The sequence below is a fragment of the Sinocyclocheilus rhinocerous genome, unplaced genomic scaffold (genome assembly GCF_001515625.1).
Source record: "Sinocyclocheilus rhinocerous isolate Xijiao unplaced genomic scaffold, SAMN03320098_v1.1 scaffold87, whole genome shotgun sequence".
In the NCBI taxonomy this organism is placed as follows: Eukaryota; Metazoa; Chordata; class Actinopteri; order Cypriniformes; family Cyprinidae; genus Sinocyclocheilus; species Sinocyclocheilus rhinocerous.
Window position 1 is genome coordinate 45,016 of NW_015650709.1, and position 22,038 is coordinate 67,053.

Here is a 22,038-nt window from a genome sequence, read left to right on the forward strand (position 1 = left end):
TTTATCATATATATATATATATATATATATATATATATAATGTAAATTAATAACTCTTTCAGCATGGTGAGAAAATTGCCATGTATTTTTTATTGCAATAAAGTTTTAATACAGTAATAAATATTACTGTAATAAACCATTATCACAGTTATTACAACAATATTATTACAATTTTAAAAATCCAATTTAAATTTTAATATTATTAAAATTAAAATTCCAATAAAAAAAATGGCAATTTTCTCACCATGCTCACAAAGGCTACATATATTTGATAAGAAATACAGTAAAAACAATTATATTGTAATTTAATCATTTAATAAATACTATTATAAATAGTATAGTATATATTAAGGGGGGTTCTACTGTCACAAAATTATGTCTTTTACATGGAGTTCTTGACTACCATATTTAATGCACATTTAAATAATTAATATTTCATGACTGAAAAGTCAATATTTTGATGACCTCCTCAAAAAACTGAAGAAATGTGTATTACACATCTAATTTTCAATCTTACAGCGTGCATATATTGCTACAGAACATTACATTTTATGAGAGCACAAGCGTTCTGACAAACTTGTGCAAAACTGTAAAGATTTTTACAAGTTAGAGTGTAAAACATAACCTTCAGCCACTAAGACCAATTCCCTCTTTCTCGCCCCCTTCATTCCGTTCAAAGGAAAACACTGTTAAACGCACCCAATGCAACCTTAGTTCAAGACATTGCTATCTTCTCTCTTCTTCCTATTACCTTACGCATATATTGTTTCTCTTCCCTTTACTGCTGGCTATATTAACTGTACAAGCACATTTGAAATTCATACTTCACTGTTGCCTTTGTGCCCCTTCAAGGGAGAAATGTAATGAGACTTTGTTTACCATGTGGCATCCCTGTCAGTAGGGAATGAGATATGGTCGGCGTTATACAAACAAGCCTGGGTCATAGCCGCTGATTATTAAACCCACAACAAGACGGTGGCTTTGTGGTCTGTGCTGATGGCTAAAGTTTGAAAGTAAACAGGTTTTAGACTTCAGAAGGTTCCACACAGAATCAGATGAGTCACATAATGAGAAATAAAATGTTCCTAGATGTTTCGGGATAAAAGAGATCATTACTGTAACTTTCAGCAGTCAAAACCTCCTCTCCAATAAAAAAAAAAAAAAACATTCACAGCAAAAACAACTCATTCTGTACTTCTTCAACAGATTAATCCATTTGAACGCACAACCACCTACTTTTGTAACTCAGCAACACCTATTCTGTTGGGAAACTCAGCCTGTCCCGTCAGTGTGAGGTAATATAGAGGAAGTAGGATAGATGTTATTAATGTTCTTGACTCTGTGTAGTGACCTACAGCTCTATGGATTCCGTAGATCTGACCTAACATGAACATTGAAGAGCTATATTTTTATTAACCATCATTAACAAAGATTAATAAATACTGTAACAAATTAATGGATTAGTTAAAGGAATAGTTCACTTTAAAATGAAAGTTTGCTGAACATTTTCTCACTCTTAGGCCATCCAAGATGTTTATGAATTTATTTATTCATCTGAACAAATTTGGAGAAATGTAGCATTTCATCACTTGCTCAACAATTGATCCTCTGCAGTGAACACATATTTAGCTTCTTAGTTGAGTTGTTTATTACAAACACACAACTTGTGGGTTATTTACATTGCATGTGGATTATTGTGATGTCTTTATCAGCTGTTTGAACTTTTATTCTTGCGGCACCGATTAGAGCCCATTTAGAATACCAAGATATTATGGTAAATGTACTATTACATGCCAAATTTCTCCAAATCTGTTACGGTAAATAAACAAACTCTTCTACATCTTTGATGGCCTAAAATTTAAATTTTTGGGTGAACTGTTCCCTTAATGCATTGACAAATGTTAACTAATTGGACCTTATTATAAAGGGGTAATCATGCATTTTTCGAATTGTATAAAAAAGGATAAAAGCTATCAAATTCCTCAGGTCAAAAAGATGGTAGAAAATGGTCATAAATAGCATATTATGAGGTTTTTGTTGCAGAACTGTTTTACTAATATTTTAAGTGAACCTCGGGGACTCATTCTGTACAGCAGACTGAAAAAGTTTGGATCTCTCTTTCTATCGCTTCTTCTCTCTCTTCCTCTCTCTCCCAATAAGTATTATAATAGAAGGAGATAATGAGTAATGCGAAGCAAAGAAATGTCTCCCATTCTCCTCGCAGCAACAGTAGAAACTAAAGACTTTCTAATGAGCTCACGCACCTCAGAGGAGATTACATCTAAGCTGTGGCACTTCTCCTAATTGCAATCAACACAGGCAGTGCCAAGAGCTGTGAATAACCCAGACTGAACCTGCTGTCCCTTCAGCCGTCCATTACACAAAACAGCATATTATTCACACATTATATGCCTGTGAGTGATAAGGATACACTATAAAAATGTTAAAAGATTGATGGAGTATGTTTTACAGACTAAAATACTATTTTAGTCTCTACTTTGAAATGTCATGTTTAATTTGATGTGTTACTTGCCGTTTGTTTGTAATTATTTGTTTAATTTACTAGCCGTTTTTGAGTAAAAAAATTTTTTAATGTAAATTCTACACCAGTGTAGTAGATACTATATGCATAGCACATTAAATAAACCCATATGATACCTTATAAACTCACACTAGTTCATCAAATTGTACTGGTTATATCAGACAGAAATTGTGAACTGTGAGGTTATATTGGTCACAATTTGTTTTACAGGCTGTGCCCCATCCAGAATTCTTGCTGAGAGGAAGAAAAGAAAGAAAAAACTGTAAATCCTTTTTATTCGTTTGTCACTTTCACTTTTTGTTTATCTGACTGTGGAGTTTTTGTGACTCAAATGGTCCTCTGCAGATGTCCAGAACAGGTTTATAGTTCTCTATTTCTCTCAAACAAAATTCAGTGTGTTATTTGATTTGAATTTAAGAAACCTTTCCGTTGAATTCACACTCGCACCACTTTTGTTTTGGACTTTGGGCCACTGCGAATCCCTGTCTATAGAATATTGCAGGATATCTGAACATCTCCCAGTATTTTGTCCTGTTTGCTTCTGTTTGGTTCCTATCCCTTCTTTAACCAAGCAAATGTTTGTGCATGCAGAGCGCAGTCTGTGCTGCAGCATCCTCTGACCTCCAGACGCTGGACGTTTTTTTTTTAATGTACATTCTCGCCAACCAATTTCATACCTCATTTACGGCTTCTTCCTCCACTGTGATACACACCTAAAATTGCTCTCTCACAACACACACACAGACTCACACACACAGGACAAGAGAGCTCGAGGACTACTGAATCAAATTTAGAAACACTCTAAAACCACACAGTATTTTTAGATCCGGGTAACCTTTGCTTGCCATGCATTCAGATCGTTGCAAATGGCTTTTGTCGACTGAGAGCATGAACTTTTAAAGGGTTATTATTATTATGGAAGCGCAAGATTGCACCAATTTAAGGATACTTTTATGACATTATGTCATCTCACTCTAAATAGCCACAGATTGCATTGCAAAATAATGTTCTTAGTTGATATTTTTATTGTATTGTATTCTGGGAAAAATATATGAAAGAGCGCCTATTATGCAAAATTCACTTTTACATTTGAACATAAATGTGTGTTGGCAGGGTGTGTACACAACTACCCTGTGATGATAAAAATACACCCGCTCCTTTTTTTAATCCTCATAAATAATATGCAGTGTCTCAGCCAATCACAGAATCCATAAAATGAGATGTCAAATTTTACAAGCCCCGCCCACGACTGTTGACGGACACTGATGTATTAGCAGCGACCCCGCCCTGAGTGAGCCGCACACAATCCGCCATGTTTATCTTCACGCTAGAGCATTTAAAAGCAGCATTCAAGTAAGAAATATCTTCTTGTTACAGCTACAAAAATTATTCATTATACATTTATTATTCATTAACTTGTTTGTTTTTACCATGTTTGTTTTTAACATAAACTTGTGTGTATTTGACAGTTTAAGCACAATGAGACATGAAACAGATTAGTACTCAGTAAGTTTAGTACTCATGTACCGTGTGGTAGCCGCTTTCTGTGCATGTGTTTCGGATGTGTGCGCTCAGAAAACTATATCAGACGTTTAAACTAATATGGCTTTAAAACGCATGATTTCAGTGCATTAGACATGATAATCTAAACCAAACAGATGTTTTTTAGCAGAGTATCTGAGGTACAAGCTGTAAAGGCACAGCTCTATTCTAGAAAAGGCTGCGAGGAGTAGCAGCTCATTTGCATTTAAAGAGACATGTTTATGTTTCAACTCATAATAGGCATTTTCAAAATGATATAATAGATGATCTTTGGGGTATTTTGAGCTGAAACTTCACAGACACATTCTGGGGACACCTGAGACTTATTACATCTTGTAGGGGCATAATAAGTGCCCATTAAAAAAACATCTAAACAAAGTATATATATTGCTGTTACTAGCGATGTAGTTGGTGGTGGTTATATTTTCAAATTTGCTTCAAATTTAGAGACAATCAGTAGATGTACTTCTGTAGTTTTTGGTCCTCAGGGAGCGAAACTTTTTAAGCCTAAAAAAGCTCAGGGAGTGAGGTTACCAGGAAGAGAGGCTTCACTTGCTCTAAATTGTATTGATTGCATGGAGGAGTCCCTCCTGTATTTAACTGTAGTGATACTGTAGTGAGCTCGGAGGCAATCTGTGTTATTTCATGATAAAATATCTGACAGATCCTTTTATTTGTATCAAGCAGGGATGCCGAAGGTGAAATCATGAGTCCAGATCTCCATAAAGTATATAAATCTGTAACACAGATGAGGCCTGTCTTTAATGAGGAAGGATGTGTTTGATGTAAATGTACATTTCCATGTCTTATTAATGATAAGGATCTGAACATGCGTTATTAATCATTACTTTGTAAATACACGACCTCTGAGCAATGATGTCTTCTCTGAAACCAAGATAACCCCAACAAACATCAAGATAGTTATTAATATCAATCAGTCTCAAAATATCTTCAAAGGACTTCATAAAAATCTCTCTGAGTTCTTAGCCGCCATAACACAAGGTAATTTATATGCCTACTCCCTTTTTATTTACATAAATATTATATTTCCACTCATTTAGAGTAAACAGTTTCGACATTTAGATCATTAGCACTTTATTCATAAGTAACAAAAAATTTCCCGTTCGGAATGAAATTAATATTTTAGTCTCCACAAGGGGTCTGATAAACCATCTGTTCTCAAAGTTATACCAACACCCACTGGGTTTTATTAGTTTCTTTCGCTCCCTCTCTCTCTCCAATCACCAGAGCTGCAGTCAAGGCTGGAGACGCCATTAGGGCAACATATCAATGCCGACCTTCATACACTTTTAGAGGTCCAAAACTTCCCCACAGTCTCCAGCTGATAGTTCCCCAATCCCCTGAACGCTTCATTCAGCTGCCTTCAACACAACACTTACAGATGTCGCACAGCTGGATACATGCCCTTGTTTCCCATTTCCCACTTTTTCTTTATCTTGAATGTGCTTATCAGTCATTTGCACTGTACACTATTACAGTATATACAGCATACACACTACTTGAGGGATCAGTAATGCTAAGGTTTCAGTAGGGTTTTAGATAATACATTTAAACATCTTTCAGTTTTAGCAAGGGTACAGCTAATGATTCATAGCCATTCTTTTGTCAGGACCTCGTTCTGCGAAAGGTCAGGATTACATGGGATTATCCACAGCAAAAGTGCTGTGCCCATGCAAACTCAGGATGAATTTGCACATTTTTGAGCTAGAGGTTTTGAGTGCAATTATGTATTTTTTATTTATACACACACACCGAGGTTGACAGATCAGCATATTAGAAAGATTTCTGAATGAGAACACCATAAAACAGTAATACTGTGAAATATTATGTTTAAAAAAACTGCTATTTTAATATATTTTAAAACTAATTGGATTCATTTATTTTAATATTAAAAAGAGTTTTTGCTGCTTAATATTGTTGTGGAAATCGTGATATGCATGCATACAATAATAATTTCATTCAACAAGGATGCATTAAATTGAATAAAAAAGCAAAAATAAAGGCAGTAAAGACATTTATAATGGTACAAAACAATTATATTTCAAATAAATACTGTTCTTTTGAACTTTCTGTTCAAAAGTTCAAAGTTCTGTCCTATAAAAAATGTATCATGGTTTCTAAGCTGTGAAAACATGTTTCAGCATTGATAATAATAAGAACCATTAATAATTTAGCATTAATAATAATTGATAATCACTGAGCCAAAATCCATAAATTAGAATGATTTCTGAAGGATCATGTGACACTGAAGACTGGAGTAATGACTGCTGAAAATTCAGTTTTGCATCACAGGTATAAATAATTATATATTTTTTAAATATTAAAGTAGAAAACTGTTATTTTAAATTGTAAATATATATTTTTAAATAATATAATATTATAATAATATAGTTTTACTGTTTTACTATATTTTTAATCGAATAAATGCAGCCTTGTTGGGCATAAGAGACTTCTTTCAAAAACAATGAAAAAAAAAATGCAATTTGTGTGTGTGTATGTGTGCATGTTTATGTGGTTTATGAGGACACGAATTTGTATAATGACATGGGTATGACATAGGTATTACAACATGAAGGTGATTTATGGGGACACTTTCGGTGTCCCCGTAATTCAAAAGGCTTATAAATCATACAGAATTATTATTATTTTTTTATTTTTTTTTGAAAATCTAGAAATGCACAAAGTTTCGTGTAAGGGGTAGGTTTTGGCATAGGGCGATAGAAAATACGGTTTGTACAGTATAAAAACCATTATAGAGAGTCCCCGTAAACCAGAAAAACCAACGTGTGTGTGTGTGTGTGTGTGTGACCTACATTATAAAGGGCCAGTGAATACAATGTAGCGTGTATTCAGGTTTCAAGCTAGCTGCCCTATATTATGAGGACATCCAGCTGTCCCATAATTCAAACTGCTAAATAAACAGTTTTTTATTATTAAAAATATATAAATGTTTAGGGTGGAGTTATGGTTAGAGGATAGAAAATATAATTCGCTCAGTATAAAAAAAAACGCTTATGGAAAGTCCTCATAATGATATGTGTACCAACATCTGTGTGTGTGTGTGTGTATACCGAAAGCGCCACAATCGGCACACTGACTTGGAAACAGATCTAAAGAGTTCATTGTTGTGCTAGAGTTGTCCTATTCATCTGTCAAGGAGTGTACAGTATGTGGGACAGTGCAGCTCATGGTCTCTTGTTTCCTATGCACACCCACTCTCAATTCCCCTCTCGCTCTCTTTATATCATTCTCACAAACACCCTTGCGTTCAATCTCACTTATCTTTTCCTGCTTTCCTCTCGTAGGCATACATTCTGGCACAAGTAAAGGCCAGCCACACTGCTCAGATCCCAGCCGCCCATGCAACCCCTGTCTGGACGCCACCAAAGCCTGCAACCTGAATGAAAACTGCAAGCGCCAGCGCTCCAATTACATCTCCACCTGCACCCGTGCGCAGACCCAGGGCCAGCAACCCTCACAGCCTCAGTCGCAGGACAGCTGCAACAGAAAGCGCTGCCACAAGGCCTTGCGTCAGTTCTTTGAGCGTGTTGACTCGCAATACAGCTACGGGCTGCTCTTCTGCTCCTGTAAGGACCAGGCCTGTGCTGAAAGAAGGAGACAGACCATTGTACCCTCCTGCTCCTATCAGGACAAGACCAAACCCAACTGTCTTCAGCTGCACAGCACTTGCCGTCTTGACGTGCACTGCAGGTAGGAGAGTCAGTGCGTTTCATGGTAGTCCTGAATTAAATTGACATTTATTCATTTACCAGATGCTTTTTATCTAAAACCACTTACCATAGCTACAAAACAAGTGATTCATCTTAAGAAGGCCATAACATAGTAAGTTACAGTTACCATAAATCTGTAACTCTTGAATCTTTATTTATAACCATGGCTTTCCCACAAAGTCGCCATGGAACAGCAACCACAAACTTATAAATTACAGAGAAAATTCCCTTGGATCTGGGGTTATATGTATAGTTCATCCAAAAATGAATTTTCTGTCATCATTGACTTATCTTATCTTATTCCAAATCCGAATGACTTTCTTTCTTCTGTAGAACACAAAAAGAGAAATGTTTAATAATGCACTAGTCGCTCTTTTACATGCAATTACAATGAATGAGGACAGATGCTTGTAAGCTTAAAAAAAGACATAAAAGCAACACAGAAACATAAAAGTTTACATTTTAAATGTATTTTAAAAGTACACTGAAAATTATTTACAATTTTCTCTCAGTAATTGCTAGTAAATTTCATAAACAATTAAAATGCTAAGCAACACATTTTGAAGCAGAAAACCTGAAATAGTATTTTTTTTTACCTCAGTAATCTTTGTTGTATTTATGCTGAAAATATGTTACAGTCTAGCACAACTTGTATGCCATATTTGACATTATGTATTATAAGTATTATATAAGTATCTTTTATAAGTGTTACCAGAAGTCATTATTCACTGAAAATCTTATAAAAATAAATGATTTCATATGGCTTCATAAGATGGCTTACAATTTGCACTCTTTTTTTATATTTGGTGCTTTTGTTTTGAAGCTTGAAAGTTCTCATTCTTGCAAGCTTCAAAGGGACACAAAAGCACAATAAAATTATTATAAAATATCAACCTCTGTTCTTCACATGAAACAGCTGTATTGAATTTAGAAGATTTGGAGTAAAAACACTTTAGAGACATCCTCAGTCCTTATTCACTTTCATGATATTAAAAAGATTGTCCAGTATATTGTGCAAAAAACTGCCCTCTTAGGTTTTAAGGAAGAAAGAAAGCCATATGGGTGTGGAAGGTCTTTTTGGATGAAATGTTTCTTTAAGTGCTTCGCTCAGGGGCTTTAGTAGTAATGTGCATTGTGCTCAAGGGTCCGGTGGTGTTGGCTCATGGCTCACTCTTTGCTGAACCAGCAACCTTCCAGTTAACTGCTCTGGACCTTAACCATTACAACACCCCAGAAAACAGACACTACATTTGAATACCTGTTAAATTTAATGTAAAGTTTATATTTGATGTTTGCTTAAGCATACCTTGCACTCATTTTCCATTTAGTTTTAAGGTTATACATGATGCATTTAATGTTGCTTTGAAATTAAAGCCTGCTCTTTGCATCCACCATATTCTATTAGTGCCTTGAGCCTTTGCCAGGAAAGTAATTGCAGACATTTTAAGAACCTTCTATTAGAAACAGAAGAGACTTTCTGCTTAATTGACAAGACAGTGTTCAATTAGGCTGAACCGAACATTAGTACATCACTTTTACTGTGTTTCCCTGTGATTTAACAGCCAACCATTTTATTAACACAAGCTTATCCACTACCACTTACCACTGGACCATTGCTGGATTACTCTGTCAATACCTATCAAGAAATCTGTCCACACACAAATTATTATAGTCGTGTGTATTTTCTCATTTCAATATTTCAATTTAATATTTATTTTAGTTTTAGTATTAGGACGGCCATTGTTTGAAAATCATTACATTGGTTGTAAAGGTTTGACAATTCAGTTATATAATTCCCCGAATAATCTTTTATATTTTACGAGCTATAAAATCAGAATTTATTTTCTGATTATACTATTCTAATTTCACATTGCAATTCTGAATTTATATATTGTGCAATTCTGCCTTTTTTTCCCAGAATTTTTCTCAAAAATGTTATCTCATATTTGCTGTGCCATTTTTATGAAATTGAGAGTTTAAATCTCATAATTACAAGGAAATTCTAAGGTATAAACTCAGAATTGCAAGAAAAAAGTCCAAAATGTGATACTTTTTTTAAAATCCTGTGGCAGACACAGGCTTCCATAGGTTTCTAATATATCATGTATCAAAAATAATTTTTTTTTTACCATTTTTATGCATTTTAGTTAGTTTTGGAGTCATAAAAATGTATTTTATTTTAAATACTTTTTGTTCAACATTTGGTGCTGAAACACCAAAGGAAAAGAAGCCTGATCATTCACAAACCTGAAAGGGTCATGCATATTATATGCAAATTACAGGATAAATCCTGTGGCAGACACAGGCTTCCATAGGTTTCTAATATATCATGTATCAAAAATAAAAAAATTTTACCATTTTTATGCATTTTAGTTAGTTTTGGAGTCATAAAAATGTATTTTATTTTAAATACTTTTTGTTCAACATTTGGTGCTGAAACACCAAAGGAAAAGAAGCCTGATCATTCACAAACCTGAAAGGGTCATGCATTTTATATGCAAATTACAGGAGCGGCATCGAACACGGATTTGCTTTTAGTCTACAGATACTGTGAAGCATCCCAACGCTTAATCCGTGGCTATGCTGGGAGATGTGGGTAGACGAGCAGTTATCTGTAATTTTCGGCTATGTAGCAGAAATAGCCACATAGTGTGAACAGCTGATATGTCAGAATATTGCATTTGAAAGAAAACTATTCATTCGATTTGATACACATTAATGTCTTTCAAATTCTGAGACAATTTGGTCTTGTTAACATGGCCTTTGGTAGTAATGTGCATTTAGCAGTGACTGATAGGTTCATTGAACACATATGCATAACCAAATAATCGCTGGAGCATTAATGGAGACCAATTATACAAATACTCCCTCGAACGATTTAAAATAAATAATCGCGCAAAGACACACATGCACACATTTCTTATAGGACAGAACACACCGTTCCTGTTGTTTCTTTAAATAAGTGGATGCGTAGTTCAAGTGCTCGATCTGGGAATCATCTGTACTGCATGTTTCCCTGCTGATTTTTGACTTTGAAGCGGTATGAAAGCAGTTTGAAGGAGAGATCAGAGATATAAGTTAACTGGAGATATGAAGCAGCATTAATGAGAAATTTTAAAGGGGTGGTTCATTGCGGTCTCACCTTTTTAACGTTAGTTAGTGTCTAATGTTGTTGTTTGAGCATAAACAATATCTGCAAAGTTACAAAGCTGAAAGTTCAATGCAAACGGAGATATCGTCTTTTAAAATTCTGGCAGTTTAATGCCTACAAAAATGGCTGGTAGGGACTACAACATGTTACTTCCCAGGTTCGTGACATCACAAACCCAGATAAACCCCGCCCTCGGGAACATGCCGCCGAGGTGAGGGGCGGGACGTTAGATGCGCGCTAGAGGCGGTTTAGCCAATCACAACACACTGGGCTAGCTAACCAATCAGAGCCCATCACATATTTATGCGTTTTTAAAAAAAACGAAGTGTTAACACATGTTAGACTGCACCCCATAAACACAATCAAGCCTAGAAAAAACCCAGTGAACCACCCATTTAAGAGGACTGATTGGTTCTTGTGTGGTATAAATGTGCTATGTTTAGCATTAGGCTCTTTGGTAATGAAGCTGTGCTGCACCCGATGTATGCAAGCAGTCATATAGTCTCCATGTTTGTGTGACTGCAAAGGATGGACATAAATCTCTTCTTTGCTCTGTGTGGAGGCACCTCTGTGGAGGTGTTGACGTGGGTGTGTTTATGTGAAATAGAAAGATAATGTAGGCGAAAAGGCATCTCTTCCCTCTGATGACTGCTTCATGTTTAGGATCAAGGGTTTACTTTTTCACACTGCCATGCAAAACATTAGTGCTACCAACTATATGTATAAATATTAATTACAGTGTAAAAATTTTAAAAATTGTGGTGAATTATGTGATAAGAATGTAAATGGGTGGATTTTGTTGGAAGTTATCATTGTGGTAATTAGTGTTCATTTGACTGGGAACCGTAAAAACATATATACTACTGTTCAATTGTTTGGAGCCTTTTTTACAATGTGACAGTATATATGTGCGACTTTCATAACATTACAAAATATTTATATTTTAAATAAATTCTGTCCTTTTGAATGTTCTATTCATCAAAATATCCAGAAATGAAATGTAGCATGGTCTTCACAAAACAAAACAAAAAGTAGCCAATCATGTGACACTGGAGACTGGAATAAATGCTCCTGAAAATTCAGATTTGCCATCACAGGGATGAATTACATTTTAAAATATATTAGAATAGAAAACATTTCTTTTAAATGTAATAATATTTCATTTATCCAAAGCATCTTATTGCATAAAAATATGCAAAGTTCTGTCATGAAATGCTAGATACCACAGGCCGATAGATCTAAATTTGATATAATCACATCATTATTTACATGGAGCAGTTGATTCATTTCTTTTCACATCAGCAGCCAATGAGCTCACTGCTCAATATTCAAATAGTCGGCTAGTGCTTGCTGTAGCAGTTGCAGCGCACTTCAGAAACCTCCACCTCCCAGCTCCACCTGTATAGATATGCTCAGAGGTAATGTCATGTATGTTAAATATAGGGTTATTTCGTATGCTACATGTGCAGCAGCAGAATTTCCTACATGCTCACAGCAGCATGTCTTTGGATGTATTGGCAGTAGCAAGCCTTGGTTCTTGCTCTGCCGCTGCAGCACTGCAGATATATTCCACCAAGACCCACATTAACATTGCCATGTATATTACTATGCTAAACTCTCTTAGAGTTGTCATGATAGAAATATGTTTTATAACTTCATGCATTCCCTGGAAATCAAATGAACAACTTACTGTTTGGGACAGAAATGCTCACACATTTCCTGGTCTGTAAAACTATACTGTGAAAATACAGCAACTAGCAGCCAGGACTATTCTGGAAATTCACATTAATATTTTACAGTGTAGCCTATCCATTTGTGTGTGTCTGTGTGTGTTCACACAAAATTTCAAATTTTTCCATTTTTATCAATTCACCCATCTTGAATGACAGATCGCTGTTTGGATTGGCGTTATTAAACATGAATGTCACAGTCAGCTTAATACAGTGCTTCAACTGTACTGGGCCGACTAACAATAAGCCTGCCTTCCCATCCATCTCCACAATCCCATCCGTCCTCGCCTCATGTCTTGAATCCATCGCAGTGGAAATTGGCCTCACATCATCTCTCATTGGCCGCGGCTGCGGTTGGAGCTGTGAGGGATGGCATTGTCTGAGCAGAGGAATATATGATGAACTGGGTAATGAATGAAACTTCGGCCTCATACAGGGCTTGACTATTTAAAGCCACAGGAGGGTCCACAACCTCACTGATTCAACACTGTTTGAGTCAATCTCAATAGCCTTATTCACTGTCAGTATCTCATCCCATTCAAATGTCACTAGAGGTCAGTGGCTTTGGGCCTTGGCAAGGAGCATTAGAAATGTATGTACATTGTGTTAGGGTGACATGAGTTTGAATCTGGTTTCTGGTTTCATTCTTCTTCCCCTCATTTTCTGTCTTCTTTCAGTGCTTAATTTGTGTCGGAACAAGCCAGATCTTGATTTTAGTTGATTCCCCTCCTCATATGCCTCTGAAGGAAACTTAACCTATAATTACTCATACATATGTTCAATGAAAAATGATGTACACTGTATGTTTATTATGTTCTTTGTCAAGAACTTGCAATATACACTCCAAAAATGTTTTTTTACAGCAATTTTTGGAACCTTTCAGTGAACAGTTTTTAAAAGAACCATTTTATAGTGCTTATACAGTAAATTTAACATAGTGACAAAAAAGAAGAAGAAAATAAAAGAATCAGAATCAGCCAAGTGGCATTACATTTCTTTCCTCTCTTTTTGAGAGTCTGTTCTCTTGCTTTCATAAAGCATGTTGAGCTTGAGTTGACTGCCCCTAACCATGCCCTATTTATGTCAATATGACACAACAAATTAATGCATTTGTTTTTTTAGCCCAAATCCTAGTCCTGGTATTATCCATTTTATGTAATAGTTTCCACAGCAGAATAACTGAGCTTTTTAGCAAAACCCATTCTTTATTTGGAGTTTCATTTTGAGCAGTTCAGCCGAGTGAAAGTTCATGGCGTATTTAATTTCCAGAGATTGAATAAGCAGCATGACTACTGATATGATTTGTTTACTAAGTTCTAATGATCACATACTGCCTCAATGCCACTTATTCTCAATGCCGTGTTATTTAGTGTTAGTCTCTGCAATATTCAAGTTATCATGGTTTTATTAAAGGCAAAACCACCCGATTTTAAAGAGCTTGAGCATTTAAAGTGGCAGAAAACATAACTGCAACTTATATGTTGTCATCCGTTGGTGTGGACACTAATATAGACATCGTTCTTAGTGTGAACAGGCCTTTCGGTTTTAATATGAGGCTGGATGAATAAGGTATAAATTTATGCATATGGTAGGTTCACTGAGATCATATTTCTCTTATTGTTTGTACTGTCATTTTTGTGATTAATGTTACCATTATTATCCTCAGGTATAATTAATAGATGATAGCTTTTTAATAGATTTTTAAGTAGCAAATTGGTTATACATTTTAGACCAAATGATCTGTAAAGTAGTAATAAAGTCCTGCTTAAGAGAGAAAAAAAAAACAAGACTGCTGGTCTTAACTGGTTTGAACTGGTCTAAACAGTCTCAGAACTTTATGCTGGTTCTGAGGTTAATATGCTGGCAAGGTTCTCTCATAGTTATGAACATACATTTCTCCAATGATGTTAACAAAACGTTTGATCAAAGTTATCAGGTCTTAAAATTTTCTCAAAATATGAACACAAAAACATTATTTATACATCGTTCATGGATTTTTTTTGTTTTCCCCCCTAAACATTTAAGTTGTATATACATCTAACATTTTTTAAATCATACTAATTGTTACAGAACGTCCAGAAAACATTCAAATGTAACGTTCCCATTATGTCTGCAAAATGATAAAATGGAATGTTCCTTTAACATTCAAAAAATGTTTTTAGAACATTTAAAAGATGGTTTGAACATTCAGAGAATATTCAGAAATTATGTTTTCATGACTTAATGGGAATGTTAACAAAATATTCTTAGACCATATTTTTGTTACTGGGTTAGCAGCAGATTGGTCTGTACCCTAAACCCCTCTAAAACCGGCAAACTAGACCAATCTGACCAGCTTATCTTTGCTTAAGTCATTCCGTCAGATCAAATGTTTCAGTGTCTCCACTTCTGATGGATTCAGAGGTCTGATTTCAGGATGATTGTTGTTGTAGCTTATGCTTTTTGCTGTTGTGATTGGGAGCATTTCAAGCCTGCCATTTTCATTTCATGTTTGAATTTGTGTCTATTGTGACGCTACAGTGCTGACGGTCGTGCCAAGCCGAATCAGACACCAATTGTGATATTTTTTTTTTAGAATGAAGAATGTAGTTTAAAGGGGTCATATGATGCAATTTCAATTTTTCCTTTCTCTTTGGAGTGTTACAAGCTCTTGGTGTATAAAGAAGATCTGTAAAGTTGAAAAGACTAAAGTCTCAAATCCAAAGAGATATTCTTTATAAAAGTTAAGAGTCAACCACGCCTACCTAAAACGGCTCGTTCTAACACGCCCCACATGTCTACGTCACGATGTGGGAAAATTTGCAGCTCCGGCCGGACAGGGCATCACAATATGGTAAGGGAAGTAACATTTCCGTCACACGCTTGAGGTATTCGGCCAATCACAACGCATTGGATAGCTGGCCAATCACAGCACACCTCGCTTTTTCAGACCGATGAGCTTTGTAAAAATCGACGCGTTTCAGAAAGGCGGGGCATAGAGAAGAAACAATAATGTACAGTATGTGGAAATGAATGTGGTTTTTGAACCTTAAACTGCATAAACACATTTCATTACACCAAATACACAAAATAATGTTCTTTGTAGCAACATCATATGACCCCTTTAAGGATATCTGTCTAGAACCATTTGCACTGAAGCACTTACTTGAGTCACCCCCCCAAATACACGCAAACATGTTTAGCTCTGATTTATAGTACAGGAATGTTGTTTATCTGTTTTGATGGGGACTGGTGGGAGGCCAAATATAGGAGCAGTCAAGACTGGTTTGGAGCATACAGCCCAGGCAAATAAAGCACAGACTGACAGGGTTAGCTATCGATCCCTCCACAATAGGAGACGGGTCAGGGTTCAGCTGGAGAAGTATATGGATCTGACAGGCTTTCCTGCAGTAGGATGTGGTGTGTTTTCCAAATACGGCCAACATGCCAAATGAGCAGTCTCTCCCACTGCTGAGTTCATTTATCTTTGCGCAGTAATGCCAGATGTGAGAGAAAGGCCTAAATATGCATGTTGCATTAAGAGGTAAGTGAATAACAGAGGAATCAACAAATTTTCTAAGTAAATTTTCTGTGTTGTACCTTGACACTCTAAAATGCCACAATAGCTGCGTTTCCACTGTCGGGCCAAAAGCAGGCGTGCTAGTGCATGCCAGGGCCAGTCGCGTTTCCACTGTTACTTCCGGGGCTTGATCGTGCCTCGTCGGTGCTTCCTCGGGGCCAAAGGCCCGGGTTTTTTGGCAATCCGAATGCAGATTTCGGTGCTTCATTTCGGTGCCATGCCTGAACGATCGATTGAAATATTTGTCCTCTGGTTCTCCGAAACGGACGTAAAAATAACTTCCCGACTAAGAAAATGCACGTGAACTCAAGTCGGAAAGCTCTAATAATATAAAATCCAACACATCTTTGTAGTAACGGGAGTATCCATGTTGTTTTCACATTCCGACTTAAAAGCACAACTCGGGAAATGAGAGCATCCGAGGAGCGCGTGAATGCAGTAATTACACTTGCTCTGATGGCAGCAGGTAGCTAGCACTTAGCTCCCTAAACTAAACATGCTTAAATTAAAATGCCTAAAGTTAAACCTCCCTTGTATTCACATTTCTAAACCTGTTGTCCAACAAAAGAGAACATTATAACCTTTTTACTCCACAACACCAGTCAAATGCTTCCTTTTGTGATCTGATGAGGCTTCTTGTCACAGAATGAGGCAGAAAATATGTTCCATATGCTACTTTAAAAAGAATACATAGATTAGCAATAAATTAGGGTGACCATACGTCCTCTTTCCCCGGACATGTCCTCTTTTTGGACCTACAAAAATGCGTCCGGCCGGGATTTATTAATTGCCCAAAATGTCCGGGATTCGGCCATTTTCTTTACCCCACTCCCGCTGCAAAAATGCATCTGGCCGGGATTTCTTAATTGCCCAAAATGTCCCGGATTCGGCTGTTGTCTTTAATCCCACTCCCGCTGAATTTCTGACCATTGCCGCCTGCTCCCACAACATGTGTTTTGCTCCCGCGATTTTCGTGTCCACTCCTTTAAACTTAGGCACCAGAACCATTTTAAAAGTATCGATTTGGCACCGGAATCGAAAAAAACCCAAACGATACCCAACCCTACCAACGAAAACCTTGGGCCAAAGCGGGCCAGATGGGGCTAGAGGAGTGGTTATGAACAAAGGCATCTGGAGAGCGACAGCGCCGCGGATCATTTCATAAAGTTAACAGCTATAACATCAGCATTAAAGGCTTTTAAAATAATTTTATTTATTTAAACTCACTTTCAGACAGCAGCGAGTGTTTGAAATAACTTGATCCGATGTGGATTATGATCACCATACAAGGCAGAAATAGTTATAAGTGATGCAAAAGACTATGCACGCTAGCCATTAACGTTACCATAGTAAACATGGTAAATACGACCGTTTGAAGAAATGAGACGTCAGCTTCTTATTCTCTATCATAATATTGTATTTATTTAGTAACATATTTTATCTGTCATAAGTCTCGTCTCGAGAGTTTAGCTCCGCGTAGCCTATGTCATAAAAATAGAATAATGTTTTTTGTTTGGGAGCTTTTTATAAAAATATAGAAATGATCATTCTTTCTAAATGTGATGTAGGCTATATACTGTGACTACAAATTAACAGAAACACACTCGACTGAATAAGTATGTAGGCTATGTTCATACTGCTTTATTTCTGTGTGACTAATTTTCAATCCTGATAAATTAATTCATTATTATCAATGTATTGCTTATTATTGTAAAACATCGATGCTTTTGGATTTAAATCTTTAACAAAGCATACAAACAAACGGCCACTTTTATCATGTTCGTTTTGTGATCGCGCTAGTTCCAGTGACTTATTTCTTATTAGTTTTCTGATAACTTATCTTTGTTGTTCCTGAGAGGCGTGTAAAGGGCGGGTTTTAGTGAAGCGCAGCGGAGCTTCTGGCCCGACGGTGGAAACGCAGCGTGATTTTGGCCTCGGTGCTACAGGTCCGAGGCTATTAGCCCCGCCCGGCCCGTTTAAAGCACTGGCTTTTATCATGTTCGTTTTGTGAGCTTCTGGCCTGATGGTGGAAACGTATCGTGATTTTGGGCTCGGTGCTACAGGTCCGAGGCTATTAGCCCTGCCCGGCCCGTTTAAAGCACTGGCTCGCACTGGCCCGACAGTGGAAAAGCAGCTAATGACTCACAAGAAAATGCATAAATGAGCTGTTCTCCAAATTATAGAGAGGTGCCTTGATGCTTATTGTCTACATAAGGGACTGTTCACAGAGAATGTTTTCTTGTGTTTATAAATGTGGGACGCATCACAGCCGAATAAAAGGAACATAAGTTCTTGAGACATTTTAGCCCGTTTAACAAAAAAGTGATGCTCTCGCAGCCCTTGTGAAAAATAAATATACCTTAGCGTGCTTTACAAAACAGTACTTATTGTCTAAGTAATATATTTTAAAAATATGCATACTTACAGGTGCATCTCAATAAATTAGAATGTTGTGGAAAAGTTCATTTATTTCAAATTGCATGTTAATTGCAATTATATAAATGTAATATAGTTTAAAATTACATTAAATGAAATGACTTAAGCTTTTAAGTACTGTTTTGAACAACTTACTGTAGGTAGAATTTAGATAAGACTTTTGTCTTTGAAATATGGTACTGCCAAATACTGCTTTAAAGTAATTTATATTTACACTTCCATGTCATGTATTTAAAAATATTTGTAATTGCACATTTGCAATGGTTACGATGCAATTTGGTACATTTTAAAAATATTAACATGACGTATCACAGTACATTTAATAGTAGTACATTAGTAGTACATTAATTACTCACCCTCATGTCGTTCCAAACCCATAAGTTCTTTGTTCATCTTTGGAAAACAAATTAAAATATTTTTGTTGAAATCCGAGAGCTTTCTGACCAAGAGAACTACCACGATCAAGGCCCAGAAAGATAGTAAGGACATTGTTGAAATAGTCCATGTGACATCAGTGGTTCAACCTTAATTTTATGAAGCTATGAGAATCCTTTTTTTGTGCGCAAAGAAAACAAAAATAATGACTTCATTCAACAATTTCTTCTCTTCCGGGTCAGTTCGCCGCCATTCACGAGAGCACCACAATGCATAATCAACATTTCTCTGGCTTTTTCTACTGATTTATATATGTACTAAGCACATCACAGTGCATTCTGCTGAAGTATGGAAAGATTTCTTGACCTGGCCAAGTGAAAATGGCTTTTATGTGGAGTGATAAGAAACCTAGACGACCAAATTGGATGTAGCCAGTCACATCAGTCTGAGTGTGGTGTATGGTTAGGTAATGGATTGCAGGTAGAAGGGCACCAAGCCAGTGACTGCATTGGCTGAAAGCAGTGTCTTGAATATGATTCTGGTAGCAGCTGCCAGCGCAGAAATTTGAGTAAAGATGTAATGTGAAAATAACTGGAGGTTATTAAGTCAAACAAAGTCAAGGGTTTTAGATGCACTTGATGGATCGTGTATTGAATGCAGTTTTGTTGGCGAGAAGTGAGTTGCATTAAACTACTCACAGAATAATAAAAGTCTGGACAAGGAGCTGAATTAAAATAGTGTCATTGAAGGATCTGGTGGTATTTCTGTTGTGTAAGCAACATGATTCAACTGTTGTCATGATGTGCTCCACAAAACCAGGTCACCTGTGATAATGCAGGGATTTTACACACCTGGGGGCTACTACTGCGTACCTTTAACTAAGATGGAGAGACAGTGAGAATGTAAGGCCTTGGGAGAAAGAGAAGCTTCCTTGTCGAGGTTTGGCATGTTTATGTCTTGTCTGAAATGCTTAAGTGGTTACAAATAAGACAAATGAAATGGTCACACGAGACAAAGGGACTGACATTAGTTAACATTGTTAAAAGTATGATAAGAAACATCAAATATCTGTTCCATAACCTGCCTCTCTACCTTATTGCCTACAAAGGCTGTCTTAGAAGGCAACATTAATCTTCCCTCAGGGAACCCAATAAGTGAACAATTTGCTCTACCTAGGCAACTCAACTCACATGTTGCTAAACGAACAACATTATATTCTAGACAGATGACAGACGTTCTGTTTATTACTATAAAGAATCATATCTATTGATGTATATTTTATCTGACTTTTAATCATAGCTGATTTATTGAGTAGTTGCTATGGGAGGACGAGGAACAGGTCTTGCTGGTTGCGCCTTACTGGCCCACCCAGACCTGGTTTTCAGAACTCATGCTCCTCCTGACATCCCCTCCCTGGCACATCCCTCTGAGGAAGGACCTTCTTTCTCAGGGACTCGGCACCATATGGCACCCGCGTCCAGATCTCTGGGACCTCCACGTGTGGCTCCTGGATGGGACGCGGCAGACTTAAATGATCTGCCACCGCCGATGGTAGACATCATCACTCAGGCTAGAGCTCCCTCTACGAGGCAAGCCTATGCACTGAAGTGGAGTCTGTTCGTGAACTGGTGTTCTTCTCGTCGAGAAGACCCCCGAAGATGCACGATTGGACCTGCTAAGACAGCACTCCTGACCGCTCTCACTTCCATCAAGAGGGTCAGGGACCTCCAAGCATTTTCGGTGAACGAAGAGTGCCTTGTGTTCGGGCCAGCCTACTCTCACGTTGTCCTGAGACCCCGGCCTGGATACGTGCCCAACGTTGCCACCACGCCTTTTCGCGATCAGGTGGTGAACCTGCAAGCACTGCCCTCGGAGCAGGCAGACCCAGCCTTAGCGTTGCTGTGTTCCGTAAGAGCATTGTGCATTTGTCTTTGTGTGTTACGGAGGTCAGCAGAAAGGGAAGGTTGTCTCCAAGCAGAGGTTGACCCACTGGATAGTGGATGCCATCGCCTTTACGTACTAGTCCCAAGGCGAGCCGTGCCCCCTGCGGGTGAGAGCTCACTCGACACGGAGTGTCGCCTCCTCATATGCATAGGCGCACGGCGCCTCTCTGGCAGACTTCTGTAGAGCTGCGGGCTGGGCGACACCGAACACCTTTGCAAGATTCTACAGTCTTCGCTTCTAGCCGGTTTCTTCCTGTGTGTTAGGAAATAGGTAAGTGGCGGGAAGGACCGGCTGATGTCACGCTTGCTGAGCCATTCCCCCTCACCCAGGGATGCGAGTGCCTTTTTCCTCTTCCAGTAGAGTTCCCCGGATGGCGAACCCTGGTTGAGTATCCTCCAGCACCCCTGGCAGTCAGACTGGGCGGAGCAGTCTGATGCCAGGCCCAGTATCGTTGTTAGCTTGCCTAGGTCTTCGGTCAGCCCCTGGACTGGGCTAGGTGTCCATATGGCTTGATTCCCTTCGGGCGATCCCATATGTGTATTCTTCCACGGTAAGGTTTCCCTCTCGGTGAACCTGTGTCTTCCCTTTGACAGACCATTCTGTCAGGCTTTGCTGGCAGTCGTTCCTCTCTTCTCTCAGGTAGGACCTGTCTCAGAGTCCATTCCAGATGTAGTACTGCCCCAGGCCTGGGTCAGTCCATATTAGTGTCTCCGCATGATACCATCTCTATGGGTAGGATGTGGCCTCCGTAGCACCCTTCTACAGAAGGCTTGCTTCTCCATGGTTACTGCCAAGCTGTAAACAAAAAACAGGAAAGGCATGAAGCACCTTTAACGAAGGTCGAAGTCCCTTCTCTTAAGAGAAGGTTTTCTGCGGTAGGAACAGTGGCATGGCTATCTCCAGCAGTGATGTACTCACCTTTTGGTCCCTGTGGGCGCCAAGGTCAACGAATTTGCGCAGGGGCGTTGGGAAGGTTACGACATTTGCATAGCATTTGTCTGACACGC

The 22,038-nt window shown here is 37.8% G+C and overlaps 1 protein-coding gene across 2 annotated transcripts in view; it reads left to right on the plus strand.

The window, feature by feature from the left end:
- The window catches only part of LOC107712470 (GDNF family receptor alpha-2-like), a 75,548-nt gene that overhangs the window by 30,706 nt on the left and 22,804 nt on the right, over nucleotides 1-22,038 (plus strand). For both annotated transcript variants that reach the window (XM_016517728.1, XM_016517729.1), the window contains exon 4: nucleotides 7,411-7,816. In XM_016517728.1, the coding sequence (XP_016373214.1) occupies nucleotides 7,411-7,816 (406 nt within the window). The remainder of the gene's footprint in view (nucleotides 1-7,410; nucleotides 7,817-22,038) is intronic.